We start from the raw sequence: 22,883 nt of genomic DNA, 5'->3' as shown, positions 1-22,883 counted from the left end.
AAACACTGTTATTTTCTCAATAAAATCCATGTTAGCCATTTAGCTATGAAGCTAGAGTCACCGGGCAGACAGAAGCCCTGCCCATCACGCGAATCCGCGTCTGTTCTGAAGTGAGTTTGACGCGCGAATAAAGCGGATTTGACGCACGAATGAAGCGAGTAAACTCAAATGTTCACGCGGCAATTTACGCGTGAATAGCACGATTTATCCGCGCGTTCCACGTCTGGTGTGAACACAGCATTACACACTCAACAGGATAGTATATGTATGTAGTGTCGTCCCAAATGGCACACCAGTGGTTTTTTACTAAGTGGAAATTAAAATTTATCAAATAATATAATATGAATTATCAAATAATACCTGCCGTGAGTATTGCCGCATTCACCATCGGGAGGCGCTATAATCACTCTCGAAGCAGAATTTTGCTTTCACCATCCAAAATAAATAAAGTTATTCAACATGTGCGTCCGATAGCTCCGCCCATTCCGCTACGTAAGCGAACCTGCGGTCGTTGAGTGCGTGAAGTGTCCATCATTACACACTACATTTTAGCGGCTGAATGAGTGCATCATCCGGGTAATTAAAGTGCACTTACTATTATTAGAGTGTTCAGTGTGAACGCGCTACTTACACTTTTTATACTACAACATGGCGTAGAATAGTGCATAAGTATGTGATTTGGGACGCAGCTAGTGTTTCATGAAGCCTCGCTTTTTGCCCACCACCATAAACAGGCAGATGGACAAAAAGGCAGGCAGCAGACAGGAATAAACAAACAAAACAAAGCTAGAGTCTAACATGACAATGTAAAACAAGGGAAACGCATCGCAATGTTCACTAGTTTAACATGACTCAGCGACTACTGTGTGTTTGTGTGCTGACTTTTTAGCTCATGTAATCAGTTCATGAGTAGCTTCAGCTGTGTGTGTCTGCAGTCATGGGGATCTAGGCCAGGTGTGTGCGTGGTGCATGACTGGATCTCGTAGTCCGTGTAATGGTGGATTTGTAGTTCTAATGTGAATGTTCTCCAGTGATCTATGAGGGTTAGATCGCTGGTGATCGTGACACAATTGTCCACTCATATTTAAGCAAACGTCACCTACATTCAGTTTCATTTGCTTCTATTATTACAATGCTCAAATTCGCTCCCTTGAGAAGCAGCCGAGGCTCCTCTAAAACGCTCCTGCTGGGCTTCAAATTGCCAGCTCGTTCGCTTGAAGCCTGAAAGACTTGAAAACAACAGACATTCCTGCGTGTACGAGTGGAGAAAATGAAGGTGCATTTGTATTCAGTCAGAGATCAGACAGGTTAGCCTGGACATGAAGCTGGCATCACTTCTATGCGCCGGTGTCTTTCACAGCTCCACCAATCCAGTCCAATAATCCGCCGCTCAATGCTGTATGTTTTTCCTCCATTACTCTGTTTCTGGTCCAACCTCAATCGAGAAAGTTGCCACAGTCTAGTTGACATTCATCCGGAGTTTTCCCTTGAGTTGCAAAAAAAGAGAGAGAAGCTGCTTTTCTCTTGCTGTGATCTGCGGTAAATGCGCGGCTGGTTGTCATGGCTTTATGGCTGCGAGCGCGTAGTTGCAATAATCTGATTGAAATAAAGCAGGCTTTTCTGCGCTGAAAGGCTCCGCTGCGCTTTTGTGTGGTTTGCACGTCTTCTGTGGTTATATTTTTGGACGGGGCTCTCAGACACACACTCTTCAAAGCACCGCGGGGTCCGAAAAACACAATCGGCTGCCGAGATCGAGACTCGCTCCGTTTCATTGCTCCGGCACTATAGCCACCGAGCAGGAATTCAACACGTGAATCATAAAATGGCAGCAATACCCAACAAACACACTGCAACAGATGCTTTTAGAGTTGACTGAATGTGAGCCTGTGTTGTTTCTCAGGTTTCTCAGCCCGAACAGCCACAAAGCTCCGGGATTCTGCAGTCAGCCCAGGACATCTGCTCAGGACGGTACGACCTGTCTGATCTGCACGTACATTTAATCATTAAGCATGTCACAAAGTGACCTACACATGAGGACAACACCAGCAAATCAACCACTAAACAACAATAAGCTGAACAATATGCCAGCCATGCAGTACAGGAGTTATAGTTAGAAATAGAGGAATAATAAATATAAAAGGAAATAATTATAAAAAAAACAAGTAGATAAAATGAAAAAGGAATTGAGAGGTCATTCAGTTAAAAATATGAATAATGATGATAAAAACAGATTAATAATAGTATTAATAATATTATATTAATAATAATCATATAATATAATAATATTACAAATAATAATTATAATATAATAATACAATAATAATAATAATATAATTCTAAAAATATAATAATAATAATAATGATAATATATTAATAATAATAATAATAAAATAATATAATAATAATAATATAATAATAAATGATATAATTATAATAATATACAATAATAATAATATAATATAATTATATATATATATATATATATATATATATATATATATATATATATTATATGATAATAATAATAATAATATATGAATAATAATAATAATATAATAATAATATAATAATAAATATTATATAATTATAATAATATACAATAATAATAATAATAATATAATAATAAATATATATATATAATAATATATGATAATAATAATAATAATATAGACCATCATGGTCAGTTGGTGTTTCTGTGTGGAGTTTGCATGTTCTCCAGTGTTGGTGTAGGTTTCCTCTGGGTGCTTCAGTTTCCCCCACAGTCCAAACACATGCGCTATAGGGGAACTGAATAAGCTAAATTGTCCATAGCGTATGTGTGTGAATGCAAGACTGAATGAGTGTTTCCCAGTTTCAGGTTGTGGCTGGAAGGGCATCCGCTGCTTAAAACATATTCTGAATAAGTTGGCGGTTTATTTCGCTGTGGCGACGATTATTATTATTATTATTATTATTAATTATTTCAGTATTTCAATTGCATATATACAGTAGATGACTACTGAAATATATTCTCTGGCTGTTGAAACATTGCAGCTGTAAAATTAATTAAAATTAATGATTAATTTGAATTAATTAATTAATTAATGTAATTTAAATTAATTAAATTAAGATTAATTAAAACTAATATTAATAAAAATTTTGTTAGCATATGCAATCCTTCTGATAAACGTAACCTTCTATAGAAAAATAGAATTGTTCTGTAAAATGTATGTATATAACAAAAAATACAGTTTATATTTATAAATATGTATATGTATATTTATATATATGTATATGTATATTTTCATAAACTAATTGCTCAACTGAGTTTTTCAAACGCATATGCAATCATCCTGATAAACAAGCTTTTATAGTAAAAATAGAATTATTGTGCAAAATATAATTAGATTTAAAAAATACAGGCTCTGTCATTTATCCTTTGGTTTATCCTTTTTATTTTTACTATTGTTGTTGTTGTTGGCATTATTAATATTATTATATTATTATTTATCAACCTCCTTTATTCCTGTAGTTTGTTCATTACCCCACTGTTATATGCTGATGGTCTGCATCATATTTTCTGTGTTCACATTTAATTCCAAAAATAAAACATTTGATGTAAGAAAGTAAAAAAATACTAATTAATCTGCTTCTCTGAGTTGATTTATACACAACTGCTAAATTTATATAAGCTATTTAAGGCAAGTACGTTATAAGTAAATGGAATTAAATGTGTTAACTAATTAATGAATCCCTTACTTTACTTATTTAGCATTTAATTACATGAATTAGTTCATTTGTAGCTAATTACACTCAGCGCTGCTGATAATCTGCATTTTACAGTTTGGATTAATGATGCATCTGTGTGGCATCCAGCTCTATATACGCTGAAAAAAGATATCAATAATAATATTGCCAGCAGAAATTCATTGGATTTACTCAGTTTGTTTAAGGTAACTGCTTGCAAACTATTGATATGGGCTGAATTTAAACAAACAAATTAAAATTAGCAATGTTCAACTTCATTTGTTTGTAAAATTCAGCCCATATCAGAACCACTTCATTCATTCATTTTCTTTCGGCTTAGTTCCTTATTTATCAGAGGTCGCCACAGTGGAATGAACCACCAACTATTCCAGTGTATGTTTTACACATGAATGCCCTTTCAGCTGAAACCCAGTACTGGGAAACACCCATAAATACTCATTCACACACACACACACACTCATACACTACGGCCAATTTAGTTTAGTGCATGTGTTTGGACTGTGGGGGAAACCGGACCACCCGGAGGAAACCCACGCTAGCATGGGGAGAACATGCAAACTCCACACAGAAACACCAACTGACCCAGCTGGGACTCGAACCAGCAACCTTCCCGCTGTGAGGCCACAGTGCTAACCACTGCGCCACCCTTTGCCACCACTTATACGCTTTTTCAGTGTATATCTCCACACAAGCCATATGCACTGATTATGCATATTTAGGAGTGTAAGCGGAGAACAAACCGATCGGCGCTGAATGATTCACACACTCGTACAGCAACAGATTGCGGTTCTGCAAAAATAGATCCGTTTAATCTCATCATGCAGACCGCAGAAAGTTTCCCCGAGTTCAGATGTCAGTGTGAGGAAGGGGAGTCTGACATTACCGGATTACAGCAGGATTACAGGCTGCGCTGTGAATAATCTGATCATGTTTGTATTTGTTGCGTTAACTCTGCTCAGGTTTCTCGGCTGTGTTTTCATACGCCGACTCAGACAAACACATCTCCTCCTGCTCCGTCATGCAGACGCCCATGTTTGAGGACAATCTCAGCTCGTCGCCTCAGATCCACAGCAACATCTCCGGTAAACACACACACACACACACTAATACTGGGACAATCAGGCTGTGTGATGTTGTGTTGTCTTTGTGTGCCACACAGTTGAAGTCAGAATATTTCCTAAATGATGTTGAACAGATTGAGGAATTGTTCACAGTATGTCTGATAATATTTGTTCTTCTGGAGAAAGTCTGATTTGTTTTATTTGGTCTAGAATAAAAGCAGTTTCACATTTTTAAACACCATTTTAAGGTCAATATTATTCGCCCCTTTCAGCAATATTAGTGTTGGATTGTCTCCAGAACAAACCACTGTTATACAATGACTTACCTAATTACCCTAACTTTACCCTAATTACCCTAGTGAAGCCTTTACATGTCACTTTAAGCTGAACACTAGTGTCTTGAAGAACATCTAGTCTAATATTACGTGCTGTCATCATGGAGAAGAGAAAATAAATCAGTTATTAGAGATGAGTTATTAACACTGTTATGATTAGAAATGTGTTGAAAAATTCTTCTCTCCCTTAAACAGAAATAAAAAGGTGCGTTAATAAATCAGGGGGTTAACAATTCTGACTTCAACTGCATATATATATATATATATATATATATATATATATATATATATATATATATATATATATATATATAATACATATTATATAGTTTTAATTTTAAATTTTATATTTAAAATAAATGTAAATAAAATTAAAGATTTTTTTATAAAATTCTGATAATAGAATTAAAATAATTTCCGGCTCATTCTGGAAACGTAGTCCCGCAAACGTTTCTGGGGACCGAGAAATACATCCTGGAAGGTACGTATTTGTGCAGACTTTGTTTTCGCGAATGCGCGTGAGGCCTCTGTGTACGCTTTTTTGCATCTCGAACGCCTCTGTGCTCGCATAAAGCCGCTGGAGGGCGCTGTCGAGTGACTGTCTGTCCGACTGACTGAAGGATTGACTGGGGGACCGGCCAATTGGCCAACCCACCCCCTCCTCCTCCTTCCCTAAACCTAACCGGTTTTACCGATTGACCCGCCTGGCCGCCCGCTTCCTTCCCTAAACCCAAGCAATGATTTACAAAAGCCGTCCAGAAAAAGAAAAGCCCTCGTCTGATTTTGACCCTGTTTTCCGATCTCACCACATTCTCACGCTGTTGTTCACTCAGTCGTTTTATTTTTTGGATTCTGTTTTTGTCTTACCTGATTTCCGGAACCGATCTTTCCCGGGCTCAAACCCTGGTCGTGGCGGACAGCTCCCCTCCGGATCTCCACTCCGCCGTCTTACACAACGAGTTAACCAGACAAACTGGTTGCGGCAGGAAAGTCCTCCACATGGAGGTGAGCAGTCAGCCAGCGAGCGCGAAGAGGAGCGGCGTCACACCGCCCTGTAGCATTCGCTTAAAATAAATGAAATGCAGCCATACGTACATCCAGCTACGTAAATCGCGGTTTCCGGAAACGTCCGCGGGACTACGTTTTCAGAATGAGCTTGGGTGGAAAATAACACAAAGCACAACAAATGTATAATATTTCTATTTTTAATATATAATTTTTTATTTGTTAATAAATCAAGGTTTAAATGAGCATTTCATGCAAACATTTTAGAGAACATGTCAGACAGGTGAGCCTTCAACAATTGATAAGAGAAAAAAAGTGCGCCCCCCTGTGGAAAATGTTGAGAACTCCTGTCGCACACTAATATTTAAACAATTTCTAAAAAATAATCACGTTCTGGTCATCTGATATTTGGCATGGACACATATATTGCGATCGGGATTTTCGAATATATTACATTAAACATACTGTTGAAGTCAGAAGTATTAGCCCCCCTGAATTATTCACCCCCCTGTTTATTTTTTACCCCAACTTCTGTTCTCAACTTCTCTGTTGTCAACTCTTGTCATGATGACAGTAAATAATATTAGGCTAGATATTCTTCAAGACACTTCTATACAGCTTAAAGTGACATTTAAAGGCTTCACTAGGGTAATTAGGGTAAAGTTAGGGTAATTAGGCAAGTTATTGTATAATGATGGTTTGATCTGGAGACTATCGAAAAAAGCTTAAGGGGGCTAATAATATTGACCTTAGCATGGCTTTAAAACAATTAAAAACTGCTTTTATTCTAGCCTAAATAAAACAAATCAGACTTTCTCCAGAAGAACAAATATTATCAGACATACTGTGAACATTTCCTTAACCTATTCAACATCATTTGGGAAATATTTAATAAAGAAATAAAATTAAAAGGGGGGCTAAGACTTCAACTGTACATACATAAACATTTATTATTACCAGTTGATGGTTTGATAAGGCGCTTGGACCCGAAAGCCGCTTAGCCTGTCGTCACACTTAACAAGAGAATACTGAATCATACAGGCCTACTGTGAACGCCTGCCATATATTCTCATGCTTGTGGATGCTGTGTGTGTTTATGACAGCAGTGCTGGACTGCCAGAGCGGCCCTCAAGGCTTTATAGGAGAGCAGGAGCCCTCAGTGTCGGAGGACAATTATCTTCACATCCCGAGATGTCCGAGCCGGATCTCCTGTGTGTTCACTGAAGGCTGAGCGTCTCCGCCACACACTGCAAAATGCCTTTACCTACAGTTTCTGTCTGGATTCCAGTCCAAATACCAGGAAGCGTTTTCTTTCCAGTGCTTCTACAAGAATGTATATTACATTTCATTAAACAGCACTTGGGAGATGTTAGATACTCAGTGTTGGTCTTTAACTGTACACAGCTCACCAACAAACAACAGAAAGCACTTATCACAGGATAAATGTGTATTTTAAACAGACAACCTTTAATAAACCTGTTGATGCATCTCTCTCTCTCTTTATAATAACCGCACAGGCTTTGATATTTGAGTATTTTCCAGCCTCTGTATGTAAACAGATCACAAATAAGCGAAGCTATGAATGAACAGTGACAGCAAAATGCACTTATTAGAGATGAAAGCCATACTGATGATGTGTAAATATGTGTACATAAAGCATGTGTAGGTTTTATTTACTGAAATCATCTGTGCATGTAAATTATCTTCATTGTGAGAACCTTCAAAATCACTGACAGCAACAGTTGTGCACTGCAAAGCTTTATTGGATGATGTTTGGATCAGTTCCGTGTCTCCATAACACTGTAGTGCAGGCTAATAAAACATCACACTCATTTACTGAAACCTGTTATTGTCGAATCTAGAGTTATGCTGTAAAGATTGATTATTTGGAAAGCATACATTCATTCATTTCCCTTCAGCTTTATTTATTAGGGGTCACCACAGTGGAATGAACCGCCGACTATTATAGCATTTGTTTTACACAGCGGATGCCCTTCCAGCTGCAACCCTGTAAACTTCACACTGAAATGCCAACTGACCCAGCCGGGACTCGAACCAGCGACCTTCTTTCTGAAAGGCCACAGTGTTATTCTCTGAGACACCGTGCCGCCCCGATGTGGCATTATAAAAGGAAATATGACTATTGAAAATGTATTTGAAAGCTTTTTATTTAACAGTAGTCTGTCTTTCAAAGCTGAATGAATGTGCAAATCCTCCATCAGTGTCAACACTATTAAACACTGCACACACAATACTCTGGCTTTGAGCTCTTTCACGAACTGTAGTTATTCTGAAATCATTCATTCATTCTTATTCTTGTCGGCTTAGTCCCTTTATTAATCTAGGGTCACCACAATGGAATGAACCGCCAACTTATTCTGCATATTTTTTACGCAGCAGATGCCCTTCCAGCCACAACCCATCCCTGGGAAACATCCACAAACACTCATTCACACACAAACACACACACTACGGACAATTCAGCCTACCCAATTCACCTGTACTGCATGTGTTTGGACTGTGGGGGAAACCGGAGCACCCGGAGGAAACCCACGCGAACGCAGGGAGAACATGCAAACTCCACACAGAAACACCAACTGAGCCAAGGATTGAACCGACCCAGCGACCTTTTTGCTGTGAGGCGACAGCACTACCTACTGCGCCACTGCTTCGCCTTATTCTGAAATGAAAGCATGAATACAGGGCTTGGTGGGAATATCTCACTGGTGTTACTTACCAAGAGTTTTATACACTCAATTGACATCATTTAACTTTGATGGGTTTAAGTACAAATCAGGCATTGCCATCCCCTCAAAACAAGTCAAAAATATGACTATTTATGAAAAAGTTATTCTCCTAAAGCATCTCCTGTGTCTGTCGGTTTTTTATTTTATTTTTTATTTTATTATATGTTAATGTTTATCAATTAAATATGTAAAATATATTTCTTAGGTTTTTTTATTAGCACTAAACAAAAAAGTCTACACGTACAATCTAATACTTTTTATACAGATGATAACCAAAAAAATGAATGAATGAATAAATAAATAAATACATGAATGAATGAATAAAGGAATATGTGAATTAATAAATAAATAAATGAATATATAAATGAATTACTGAATAAATAAATGAATACATAAATAAATAAATGAGAGAATGAATAAATAAATGAATGAATAAATAAATACATGAATGAATAAATAAATAAAGGAATACATAAATAAATGAATGAATAAATAAATACGTAAATTAATAAATGAGTGAATCTACATGAAAGAATGAATGATTAAATATACAAATAAATACATGAATGAATGAATGAATGAGTGAAAAAAATACATGAATGAATGAATAAATACATGAATACATAAATGAATGAATAAATAAATACTTGAATGTATGAATACATGAATGAATGAATAAATAAATGAATGAATAAAATAATACATGAATGAATAATTGAATAAATACATAAATTAATGAATGAATGAATGAATTATTAAATTATTACATGAATGAATGAATAAAAAATACATGAATAAGTACATGAATACATAACTGAATGAATAAATAAATACCTGAATGAATAAATAAATAAGTTATTAAATTATTACATGAATGAATGAATGAATGAAAAATACATGAATGAATGAATAAGTACATGAATACATAACTGAATGAATAAATAAAAACCTGAATGAATGAATCAATGAATGAATGAATGAATTATTACATGAATGAATGAATGAAAAATACATGAATGAATGAATAAGTACATGAATACATAACTGAATAAATAAATAAATACATGAATGAATAAATAAATACATTAATTGATTACTTAATTATTGAGTGTGTATGGATGTTTCCCAGTACTGGGTTGCAGCTGGAAGGGCATCTGCTGTCTAAAACATATTCTGGATAAGTCGGCGGTTCATTCCGCTGTGGCAACCCCTGATGAATAAAGGGAATAAGCTGAAGGAGAATGACTGAATGAGTAATGTGATGAAGCATGTCTGTAAATATGCAATTCTCCACACTTTTTTGAAACTGCCTCTGGAAACAGGCTGAACTCTGCCGTCGGAGGAGCTGTAAGAGCTCTACAGTAAAACTCTGCGCGACAGTAAGACATCGAGCTCTCCTCAACATCCACACATCCTTTATATAATCCGCACATTAAATAGAAGATGCTCGCTGACTCCGCCTTCTTTCGTTCGGTTGAGCTGTCTGTTGTATCTCCACAGCTGGGAGTCCCGCCCCTTTCCCGCAGCGTCAGGTTCGGTTGCGCATCGAGCTTTATAAGCCAACTAGCGTAAGCTCCGCCCTTTTTCCGCAGCGTCAAGTTGGTGTACGCGGCGAGCTTTATAGCAACCGTTGCCCTGAGCTGCAGCGCCATAGTCACCGTAGTCCTGGCGACTGTAACCCACCAACAATAACAACAACAACCTCCTCCTGTCCGCTCCATCCTTACCACCACCTTCCGACCATCCTCATCCTCATCCTCACACCGATCCAGGTGAATATGACCATCCGATCTGCAGATCTCTGTGTGTGTGAGTGTGATGATTGCGCTGTGACATGAGTGTGTGTGTGTGTGTGTGTTGTGGAGCTCGGCTCGCTTCTTTCTCTGACGCTCCGCTCCGCTTCTATTGATGCGGCTCGTCGTCCAGATGTTGCGCTTCTCGTCGGCTTTCATTTCCCAAAGCTGAGGAGAAACGGCGTCTGCCGCAGTCTGAGCAGTGTGTGCTCGCGAATAAACGCGTGCTGGAGTGTGTTTGTGAGATCTGTGCGCAGAAAACGCGGTGATGAGGGTGTTCAGTGGAAGCGCAGCATCATCTTCTCACGAAGCAGGTGTTGCTAAGCGGCTAACGCTAGCTAGCATCATGAGCGCGAGCGATGAGGCGATTCTTCAACACACTCCCGGGTTCATACGCAAAAACACCGAGGTTTTGTGTGTATCTTCGCTTGTAAAACACACTCCAGTTGTTTAAATGTGTATATTTGAGGTATTTCAACTGACTTTGTGTTGCGTTGTGGTTAGCCAGAGGGCTCGTTTGTAAATGAGCAGATTGTGTGTTCGGCGAGAGACCTGTGTGTGTTTATTGTCGTTTATTTGGCTCTGTAGCGTGTGTGACGTGCCCGTGTGTGCTGTGTTCCCTTCACACACGCATGATCTGTGTGTGTTCTATTGTTAGAAAGCAGCAGTTACTCTCTTGCTAAGCTATTGGCCCTGTCTCTAATCGAGTGTGCTGCCTACATGGGGAGCATAAAGGTAGACGTAAGCTGCATCACACACACACACACTAGTGAGCATCCCAGCTCATTATCAGGACGAGTATTTGCACAGCTGTGTGAAATAACATGCAGACAGGTTCATTTAGACTAGAGCAAGTAAGCCACACTGACACACATTAGTGTCACCCTCAGCATCCTCACTGCTTCACTGCGCAGGCTGTGTTCACATCATCTGGAGTTGATCTGCTCACAGGGCTTTGTGCTGCTTATCACTAGAGCTGATGTGTATTGAGGTAAAGTTGGTTTTATATTGGGATATTCAGACATTCTGCTTAATAATATTATTTCAGAAGAGTTTTGTTTACTAGTTCTAAATAGGGAAATCATATTAGCAGCTGAAGACTATCAAAGTACAACCATGTTTACAGTCAGTTAGATAGTGTTGATGTTGTTTTGACGTCATGCTAATTCTGATTGAATATTCAAATTATTCAAATAAAACAATATTCAAACAACATAGAGACAGTTAAATGAACAAATATGCGAATATTAAACCAACTTTACCTCAATCTCATGTGTTCAATTGTTTCCCTCAGTTATTTAAGCGTAATCATGTGCAGTATGTGTTACTATATTGTTCGCTGATCACTGGGATGCAATACTTTTTCTTTGACATTTTAATATAAAATCTGAAACATATATATATATATGTGTATATGTATATACATACATATATATCAAGACACTTATTTACATATTTTTTCAAGACACTTCTATACAGCTTAAAGTGACATTTAAAGGCTTCACTGGGTTAATAAAGTGAACTAGGCAGGTTAGGGTAATTAGGCAAGTTATTGTATAGCGATGGTTTGTTCTGTAATATAAAAATATTTCTCAAAGGGGCTAATAATTTTGTCCCAAAATTGGTTTTTAAAAAAATTAAAACCGCTTTTATACTAGCAGAAATAAAACAAATAAGACATTCTCCAGAAGGAAAAAAATATATTATTAGATATACTGTTCCTTGCTCTGTTAAACATGATTTAGGAAATATTAAAAAAAGAAAAAAAATCAAAAGGGGGCTAATAATTCTGACTTCAACTATATATATATATATATATATATATATATATATATATATATATATATATATATATATATATATATATATATATATATATATATATATATATATACATATATGTATATATATATACATATATATATATATATATACATATATATATATATATATACATATATATATATATATACATATATATATATATATATATATATATATATACATATATATATATATATATACATATATATATATATATATATATATATATATATATATTATATATATATATATATACATATATATATATATATATATATATATATATATATATATATATATATATATATATATATATATATTTAATAAAATGTTATATATTATTCATATACATCATGTATCAATGGCTTTTTATTTGAAAACTCCTAATAAACATTAAAATGAAGGTAAATTCCTCTTTGCCAGATATTAAGGCATGAACCAAATGAAAACAGAGGCAAAATGATATAGAAGCGATGTTCAGCAGCTGATAGACGTCGGTTGATGTATTAATACTGCAAAGTTTATTGTAGAAATTGACGATGATGATTATTGTATATAGTGCAGGGATAAGGGATGTGTAAATACCCTGTTGAAATTCAGAAATCTTGCTGTGTTTATCTTTTAAATGCATGATTTTCCTCACATGGTAAGTCTTTGGTGTAGGCTGTATTTTGTGTCCTGTTGATTGCTAGTTAAAAATAAAACCTTTCTATAATGTATGTGTTGTTTATATGTCGGTGTTCAAATTTTACTAACGTTATTTATACCCCTATGAAGATAACAAATACCAACAACCTGTTATAAGAGAATTGTTTTTTAGTGCTTATGGCTTAGTCTAACTCCGGCTAGAGTTTATGTAGGATGGTTTATTTCTGCAGTCCAGCATGCGTTGCTTTATTAAATTATAACAGCTTACATCACACAGTTTTGAAATCGTATATTATCGCGTGTTTTTAAATGTAAGTGCTTATATTTAGATTAGCGAGCCTTTGTTATAGTGCAGATACGGGTGGTCAAGTGAGAAGTTCAGTGGAGGGGTGTGGTTGATTTGATGTACAAGCGTTTGGTTGGACGCTTGATTCCGCGGCTCCTCCTCTGGCTTCATCAGGCAGTCCTTCTGCGCATGCCCAGGCTCCAATTTCAGCAATGTTTTGCGACAGTTTGTGCCCATCATGAGGCGTTTTTTGCCTTCAAAGCGTTCAATGGGAAAAGGCGCTGTCGCGTCGTCCATATAATATACAATCACTGGTGTAACCACAGACACAGAGACACTGGAGCATTTTAAAGCCGCGATTCATCAGTTCATCACTCGTATATCAGCTTATAGACAAACCAGCTGACTGACGTGACTTTAAAACGCTCCATTATCCCTGTGTCTGTGTTTACTCTCAGTAAACAGCGGTGAGTTCGGTGGTCATGTTATGATAAGCACATGAAGATACATCATAGAGCTCTGGATATCTGGACAAAGCCACAGTGAACATCTCCACATGATGTAAACCGGTAAATAAAACAGTTGTCATGCCAACCTTCTACTATAAACAGAAGCTTGCAACACTTGCCCGCCTCCGCTCTCTTTTGATTGGTCTTCTGCTGTGGACCTGACAGCGATGAGCTGCTGTGTGTAGGCATGGGCCGATAACTGCTTTCAAGGTTTCCAACGATTTGGTAAAGTCAAGATATATGTAAGATACATATTTTAGGACAACAGTATCTCCAGCAGAAAAGATCTCCCAAGATGCTGTTTTAATTTGAAAAGAAATCAGTGTTTTTGAAACTAATGAAGACAGAAGAGGTCAATGAGTGTCACGGTGGTGCAGTGGGTAGCACGATCGCCTTACAAAAAGAAGGTTGCTGGTTTGAGTCCTACTGGATCAGTTGGTGTTTCCGTGTGGAGTTTGCATGTTCTCCCCATGCTGGCGTGAGTTTCCTCTGGGTGCTCTGGTTTCCAAATGCATGTGCTCTAGGGGAATTGATGAACTAAACTGGCCATAGTGTATGTGTGAAGAGTGTGTACGGGTGTTTTCCAGTGTTGGGTTGTGATGCGCATCCGGTTCATTCCGCTGTGGCGACCCCTGATTAATTTGGGACTCAGCTGAAAAGAAAAGGAATGAATGAATGAATGTTTACTGCTTCAAAATCTGCAAAAATAATTCTCAAATTAATATATATATTGTGTTCAAAGAGGGAAAAAAATGTTGTTTTGTACCCGGACACTACCAAAGAATATATATTTTAGAGCAGTGATCATAATACTGGGAAACCGTGATATTTTTATCAAACCACCAGAATCTTATTCCATGCCTAACTCAGTGTGAAAGTTGAAGATCTTTCAGCTTGACATGGCAACTATTAAATGTGGCGCTCACATGTGTGATGCTTTAAAAGACACAAGCACACACACACATCTGCACACCCAGTGCATGTTTAGATTGAAAAACAACAGAAGAATAGAGCGTTGGAGAGGAAAAGCGCATTCTGTGTGAACGAACCCAGTAACAGCTGACAGAACATGTCGATTCTAGCCGCTTTAGTTTGTCGTCTCAGCGCTGGATGCAGAAATGTGACCTATCTCCAGATATTCTGAAGCACAGCTCGAGTCTCATGAACAAATCGCTGAGGGTTTCCCACAGTTGCATCATGGTCCTCGGCGAGATGAAGTAGCGTCTCGCTTCCCCTGTTGTCTTCATTACAGGTCGAGGAACAGGTGTGTGCCGTGAGCTGCTGGAGAACACCTGACATGTGCACAGTGCAGTGAGGCAGCATGGGAGATCACCATCCAGCTGAACCATCACAAGTGCACACTCAATGCTGTGGAAATAAAAGTTTAGGGAAAGTTTAAGTGGATCTGTTATGCAAAAACCAGGTTTAAACACTGCTGTGTTAACACCTCCAGCAGCCTCTAATAGTAAATGTGTATAAATTGTATTTGTCATAATTAGACTTGATGAAAACAAGGTACATATGGACATTCTCCTTATGTACCAGTCATCTGAGGGGGAAAGCCCCGCCCACTAGTGCCCATCTCACTGAGGCATATGCATTTGTAGCTCCGCCCTCTGACTGAGAGCACAATTTGAATTTAAAGCGGCAGTCACCAAAACAGCACAATAAGCCTGAAAGGGTTTTCAGAGAGGTATCAAACATTATTTGTGTGCTATTTTGAGCTGACACATAGAATTTTTAACATGTATTAAGCAGAAAAATCTGTATATTCAATTATTTATTTTTTACTGTTGATTTTTGTTAATTACTGAAATGAACTTGCCATGAAAATAGCCTTAGTAACTGGCATGGCAATAAATAAATAAAGAATGAATGAATGAATGAATGAGCTGACACTTCAGTGCACACTGTCTGTGTGCGGTTAACACAAACTCCACAGTCCACTTAAGATCTCAAATCACCGAAGTTCCACACATATGAATGGATAAATCACGTATGAATTGGTCAAGCAGTGTTATTATGCATGTAATCACACACTTCTCTGACAAACGTACTTTAAAACAGATCAAATTTAAATATGTAATTCCAAATAATTTATTTTAAAATAAAAGTTCTATATAAAAATTTAAATGTTCAGATTTCAAATATATACAAATAGGTCATGTGAACATGCAATATATTTAAAAATTGATCAGAAATGGTTTATATATGAATATGATGACTATATTTATGAGGTTAAGCAACATATACAGGTTAATGAATAGGTTAATATCTGTTAATACTTTACATCTAAGTACCGCAGTTTTCTTTTCACTTTAAGAACAGTAGCCTACCATTTTTAAAAGCACGTTTTAAACATTGACTTTTTATTTAGTTTTTTTACCTATAAGCACAGTACAGTGTTAATGTTCAAACTATTTACAATGATTAAAGTGGCTGACAATAATGAATATTATTAATAATATGTATTCACCTGCCTCATCACTATAGTGATACTTGGAGATATATTTGTTGAAAAAAGTTTGAGAACCACTGCTATAATAAATACAATATAAAGCCGCGGTCACACTAGAGTTTGAGCATGCGACATTCTGTCGCACGGTTCTGTGTAAAGGAGTGGGCTAAAATATGATTAGACGTTTATAAAGCGAGCGACTGCTCCGTGTTTTACATTTCTGTTCATAGAGGTCACATTTTGACCTTCTATTAATCTCATGCAATCACAAGATGTGATTTCACACGTCAGAGTTCACCAAGCTTGAACTTTGGAACGCAGTGAGATGCAAAACTTGTCGCACAAGCTTACGTTTCCGGTCTGCATTTGCATTCACATGAATGGAATTCTACGGGATTAAAAGTGAAGCTTAATATACTTGACCTTTCTATGGTTCAAAAACTGTTGTACGTTTGGAGCTGGTGCAGCTGGTGAAGTTAAAGTGTAATAACTATAAAAATAGCAATAAAGACAATCGTTACACATCATTATGAGTTAAAATCACAGATATAACAATAGTCTATTGAAAGGACTCGCACAATTTAAAGCTGTAGAGAAGCTCTGCGTGATGTTTAGTCCTCTTATCAAAGGTTATTTAATGACTATGTTGGAAACAGTTGTTTATAGTATGAAAAATAATAAAGCTAAAAAACATGGAAGCTAATTTATTAAATATAAACAAAAGTACCATTTATGTATCCAGTGGTAGTTTTGCCGTCGTGTTTTCCTGCTGGGGAAATAGTGTGTTGTTTTTATCCCTCTACACTGACTGCGATCGCTAAAATTCCCCGTTTGATTCGATTTTTAATTACATGAGCTGGATTCACTGGTCAGACTTGCTACACCTGCTGATTTCAAGGGGGTATTGTAAAAATTCAAAGCATAATCTAAAAATAAATAGATCGTTATTGTTTGTCACTGTAGATACGAATATACTTATTGTTATGTTTTTATTTCCAGGCCTTTCCAGGTGTTCTGTCAGGTCCAGAGCTTGTCGCGTTTCCTTCCCCCACGAGTCTGTTAATGGTCAAACCGAGAGGACAGGATGTCAGAAAGCGCTAGTTATCAGCTCACGTTACCACTTATCTAGAGTCAGGTGTAGAGTTGAGCCGAGGCCGCGCCACCTGTCCGCAGTATCCTGTTGCCTTTCCAATCGCTTTAAGAGATACTGATTGAGTAAATAATTCATATCCATTTCATTTCAAGCTAAACCCATTGAGGCTCGCGGCTCACAAGCGTGTGGGCGGATGCTGCTCAGACAAGAAAAAAAACATCTTCAGAGCTTCTACGATTTTTTTTTCTTCTTTTTAATCAAGATTAATCAAGACACTCTCTCCTGTTTTTGCTTTATTTGAATGTTTTTCTCATCTAAACCACCCCAGTAATGCTAAATATACATCAGCTGCAGATGTCTTTGTTTTACGTACTGGCGAGATTTCTGCTTCACACTCACGGTCATGTGCTTATTGGAAAATAAAGAACAAAATACTAATATTTTAGAGTTACAAACAAAGATGCACAAGGAAATCAAATGTCATATGTGACGTGATAATGGAAAATTCACGCATTCATTTATCAGCAGTATAGATTGCAATTTGTATGTCATTTCTGCAGATGAATTGAATAACTTTATTCAGAAATAGTTTATAATTTTACATTGATATGGGTTATTTTGTAGTGGAGTATCTGCATAGAAAATACCAAGCATATATAAATACAGTAGGAATGGCAGAGTGGCTCAGTGGTTAGAACTGTTGCCTCACAGCAAGAAGGTCACTGGTTCGAGTCCTGTCTGGGTCAGTTGGTGTTTCTGTGTGGAGTTTGCATGTTCTCCCCGTGTTGGCGTGGGTTTCCTCCGGGTGCTCCGGTTTCCCCCACAGTCCAAACACATGTGCTATAGGGGAATTAAATTAACCTAATTAGCCGTAGTGTGTGTGAATGAGTGTGTACGGGTGTTTCCCAGTACTGGGGTGCAGCTAGAACGGCATCCGCTGTGTAAAACTTATGCTGAAATAGTTGGCAGTTCATTCCGCTGTGGCGACCTCTTATAAATAAGGGAAGGCAAGTTTATGTAGCACATTTAATACACAATGGTAATTCAGTGGTCAATAAGTGACTAAACCGAAGAAGAATGAAAGAATGATAACGATAGAGCACAGATATATGAAATAAAAGTGCTCTATTGTAGGGCTGCACAATATATTGGGAAATTATGGTTATCCCGATAATAGTATGTGCATTGTCCATGTCGTAGAGAAGTGCAATCAGTTATTGCATGTTCCAAGCATTTGTGTGGTGCATGTATTGGAAAATCTAACCAATCAGATGAGGCCTTTACTATCTTTAGCCCCGCCTCTCCAGAGGTGAACGTACTGTAGAACTGAAAATAAACAATAATGCTGCGAGATGAGAGAGAAAATGCACCATTTTTTATAAGAATCTATAATTATAAGTTATCAGTCAATCGTAGTGTTGACTAAATGTTTATTTATATATATATATATATAATTTATAATTTAATTTAATTAGCTCAGCAAAATATCTTTTAAGGTTTTTTTAGTGTGATCATTACATAAATAAATGATTTTTTAACTGCCTCAAAGTTTAGTTTTTTAGTCTTTGGTAAAGCTACAAACTTGATTATTTCTTGGTTTAAATTGGCTTTATCTTACACGAGTCTCAAAAACACAAAATGAACTCATTCAAGGAGATCACCAGTGAAGTGTCACCAGGAAAAATGTTAAATATTAATGTTAAAAAGCGTATTTACCTTTGTATGTGTTTTTTAGTTGTATATCTATTAATGAAATGTTTTCGTCTTGAAAATAGCTGTTGATGATATGGCTTCATATAAAAATGTATGATATGATTAGGCATGGGATGATAACCGTTTTTAAAGTATACCGCGGTTTGGATGAGTGAATGTTTTCTGAACGCCAACATTTTCTGCTGTACAGTTCATACGGTATATGCCTCTCCAGCAGAAAAGATCTCCAAATATGCAGCTTTAAATTGTAAAGAAGTTTGTGTTTTTGAAACTAATAAAGAGGGATTATAACTAAAGAGAGAGGGATAAAAATCATTGACTTTAATTATTCAGCCTGACGTATTTACTGCTGCAAAATATTCTAAATGTTTCTCAAAATAAAATATCTTGTGTTCAAAGCTTTTGTTTTCTACCCAGACATTTAAAAAGAACATATTTTAGATCAGTGATCACAATTCTGTCAAACTGTCATTTTTTTATCCAAGGTTATCATATCGCCAGAATCTAACACCGGCCCATGCCTAGATATGATACGTCTCAAAAACACATCCAAATAAAAATCTTTGACTCTGTTCTTATTACTGTATAACTTTGTGATGACTCTACTAATGAAATGCATTCTGAAATGTTATTATAATCACTCTGTAATACACTATAGAAAATGCTGGATTCCACACAGTTTGTGTTGGAACAACATGAAGGAATAAGTTAGCTTAATATACACATTTAAGTTGATTGAAGATAAAACAGTTAAGTTGCTTAAAAAAAAACTCAAGAATTGTGTTGCTTCAGCTTATTTTAAATAAGTAGTTTGAACAAACAGCTTGTAATTATTTAAGCGTACACTGTAAACAACGCTGGCTTCCACACAATCCTGACACAAATTGATTAAGTTAACTTGATTGTTTTTACAAATTAAAGTGGATTGAACAAAATAATTAAGTTGTCCCTAAAAAACCCCAAAAAATGTGTCGTTTCCGCTTATTTTAGGTAATTTGACCCAACAGCTTTTTATAAAGTCAGCATTGCAGACCCTGAGACTATTTCAGATTTAAAAACATTATTGATGCTGAAATTATATATATATATATATATATATATATATATATATATATATATATATATATATATATATATATATATATATATATATATATATATATATAATTTTATGAGTGAAATGCATATATATATATATATATATGCCCAGTCTACTTATATTTATAAAACATAATTGTTTTCTATTTAATTCACTTAAATTTGTGAAAAAGCTAATAAGCTAACCTAATTCCTTCATGTTGTCCTAACACAAATCTTTTGTGTGGAACGCAGCATTTTGTTTTACAGTGCAGTGGTTCCCATAGTGGGGGTCAGGAACCCTCAGGGGGTTGCAGAACAATGACGAGGGGTCGCTGGGTGATTTCCTAAAATTTATTTCATTTTATTAAACCATTAGAATTACCATATTTTAATATTTTATCCGTAACCCACAGAAGAAGAAAATATTAGTTAATAGTTATATTAAAATAACAACATGCAAATAAAAAGTCATCAGCCTTTCCATATTTAAATTTTTTTGCCACCCCTGGGGTGAGTATGTTATATTAAAGAGACAGCACATTAAATTTATAGCACCAGGTTAAACCTTCTGACACCTTTACAACACTCACGTACAATAAAAATGAATACAGACTGAACATGGAGGATGATCTCCGAGTGATGTTCTCCAAAATTAAATGATGAATAGACTTGGACCTATTAGTTTGTGTGCACCATTGTGTGCAAGGTTTATATATTCATAACCACCTCAGAGGGTATAAGGGTTCGTGAGTCACTGGCATTGTAATTTTGGGGGTCGTGGGCTGAAAACTTTGGGAACCCCTGCTCTAAAGCAATAGTTATTTGTTGATTGTGGACTCTGCATTTACACTTTAATAGGCGCACATGCAAAACACACCGAAAGTCAACTGTAGTTTGTTTCTGGACATAGACATGAGTGGAGAAAAGCGCGTTTGACCCGTGTCTCTGTAGCGGGGCAGGTTCAGGCGGTGGGGGTAGACAGACAGCCAGTGTTGGCCTCCTCTTGGGCCTTTGTTCCCCTTGGGCTTTGAGGCTGCAGTTGTGTTTAAGTGGCCCACAGGGGAGCGCATGAATGAGGAGCTGCAGTCAGACAGGTGCCACAGGGAGCAGGTGGGCTTCAACACAATATACATCAGCTGCTTCCGCATGCACACTTACACATCAAGTGCCAGAAGAACCACTTGCTCACTCATTTACTAAAAGAAGGAATAGCGCTGCAGCATACTGGGAAAATATGCGATTAGTGTTGTGATAACGATTAACTAGCAATTAAAAAAAATAGATATACTATTTTTATAGATGTGTGCATAGATATACTAAATAATACACATCAAGTGCCAAAAGAACCACTTAGTTGATTTACAAAAGTAAAGAACGGTAGATAGTAGTGCTGCACGATATGGGAAAAATATGCGATTATTGTTGTTAAGTGTTGCGTTAACGATATTTCTCACAACATAACTAGCTATCAAAAGAATCGCTTGCTCATTGATTTACAAAAGTAAAGAACAGTAGATAGTAGCGCTGCACGATATGGGAAAAATATGCGATTGTTGTTAAGCGTTGCAATAATTATATTTCTTACGAAATAACTAGCTATTAAAAGAACCGCTTGCTCACTGATTTACAAAAGTAAAAAACGGTATAAAGGAGCGCTGCACAATACTGGAAAAAATACGCGATTAATGTTGCGATAAGGATATCTCTTACGATAAAACTAGAAATTGAAAAAAAGATATTTATGTCATGATTGTGCCTTTGCAAGTCAATAAACACTTTAATAGGCCTAAGTGAAGATGATGGATGTCTGTAAGCATCTAATTATGACTTAATATCTGTGGAAATGTTTGGCCACTAGATGGCGCTATGAAGCCATTTTAGTTTTCGAGAGAAACGAAGGCTATATTTAACTGTGGTGTGCTTGTTTTTGCGTAGTGTGCACTAATTATTGCATATACTAAATACACATCAAATGTCAAAAGAACTACTTTGTTGATTTTACAAAAGCAAAGAACGGTGTAAAGTAGCGCTGCCTGGTATGTGTAAAATATGTGATTGTTGATGTGTGTTGCAATAATGATATTTCTTACGATATAACTGACTATCAAAAGAACCGCTTGCTCACTGATTTACAAAATTAAAGAATGATATAAAGTAGCGCTGCACAATACTGGAAAAAATACACTATTTATGTTGCGATAAGGATATTTCTTACGATAAAACTATAAATTGAGAAATATATATATTTATTTATGTTATGATTGTGCCTTTGTAAGTTATTAAACACACACATAAGTGATGTTGGAGGATCTAATGTTATGATGAATGACATCTGTGGAAAGTTTGGCCACTAGATGACGCTATAAAGCCATTTTAGTTTTCGAGAGGAACAAAGGCTTGGATTTTGTGTGCTTGTTTTTGTGTAGTGTGCATTATTTATTGCTTAGATATACTAAATAATATAAATCAAGTGTCAAACCACTTGGTGGATTTTTCTAAAGTAAAGAATGGTATAAATTAGCACTGCACAATTTGGGGAAAATATCCAATTATTGTTGTTAAGTGTTGCTATAATGATATTTCT

The 22,883-nt window shown here is 36.3% G+C and overlaps 2 protein-coding genes and 1 long non-coding RNA gene across 13 annotated transcripts in view; 2 read left to right on the top strand and 1 right to left on the bottom strand.

Annotated features, from left to right (window-relative positions):
* Positions 1-8,402, top strand: part of glis3 (GLIS family zinc finger 3) — a 47,040-nt gene extending 38,638 nt beyond the window's left edge. For 3 of the 8 annotated variants that reach the window (XM_009305042.4, XM_017357981.3, XM_073914142.1), the window contains exons 10-12: positions 1,901-1,968; positions 4,707-4,829; positions 7,252-8,402. In XM_009305042.4, coding sequence (XP_009303317.1) covers positions 1,901-1,968; positions 4,707-4,829; positions 7,252-7,379 — 319 coding nt within the window. In that variant the 3' untranslated portion in view covers positions 7,380-8,402. The remainder of the gene's footprint in view (positions 1-1,900; positions 1,969-4,706; positions 4,830-7,251) is intronic. The other 5 variants (XR_012385968.1, XM_073914141.1, NM_001080607.2 and 2 more) reach the window with 5 other exon arrangements.
* A 2,074-nt stretch (positions 8,403-10,476) lies between these two features.
* rfx3 (regulatory factor X, 3 (influences HLA class II expression)) overlaps positions 10,477-22,883 on the top strand; it is a 41,780-nt gene continuing 29,373 nt past the window's right edge. For 2 of the 4 annotated variants that reach the window (XM_073914140.1, XM_073914139.1), the window contains exons 1-2: positions 10,538-10,667; positions 15,208-15,337. In XM_073914140.1, coding sequence (XP_073770241.1) covers positions 15,277-15,337 — 61 coding nt within the window. In that variant the 5' untranslated portion in view covers positions 10,538-10,667; positions 15,208-15,276. 4 annotated transcript variants of the gene reach the window in all.
* LOC141376280 (uncharacterized) overlaps positions 20,909-22,883 on the bottom strand; it is a 2,082-nt gene continuing 107 nt past the window's right edge. Inside the window, exons 1-3 of the long non-coding RNA XR_012386052.1 lie at positions 22,659-22,883; positions 22,267-22,521; positions 20,909-22,016 (exon numbers count right to left, since the gene is read on the bottom strand). The exon at positions 22,659-22,883 is cut by the window's right edge and continues 107 nt beyond it. This is a non-coding gene — a long non-coding RNA (uncharacterized lncRNA). The remainder of the gene's footprint in view (positions 22,017-22,266; positions 22,522-22,658) is intronic.

The sequence above is a fragment of the Danio rerio genome, chromosome 10, assembly GCF_049306965.1.
Source record: "Danio rerio strain Tuebingen ecotype United States chromosome 10, GRCz12tu, whole genome shotgun sequence".
NCBI classification, from domain to species: domain Eukaryota; kingdom Metazoa; phylum Chordata; class Actinopteri; order Cypriniformes; family Danionidae; genus Danio; species Danio rerio.
Note: the sequence above shows the minus strand (reverse complement) of the source record. Positions and strands in the feature narration are given on the sequence as shown.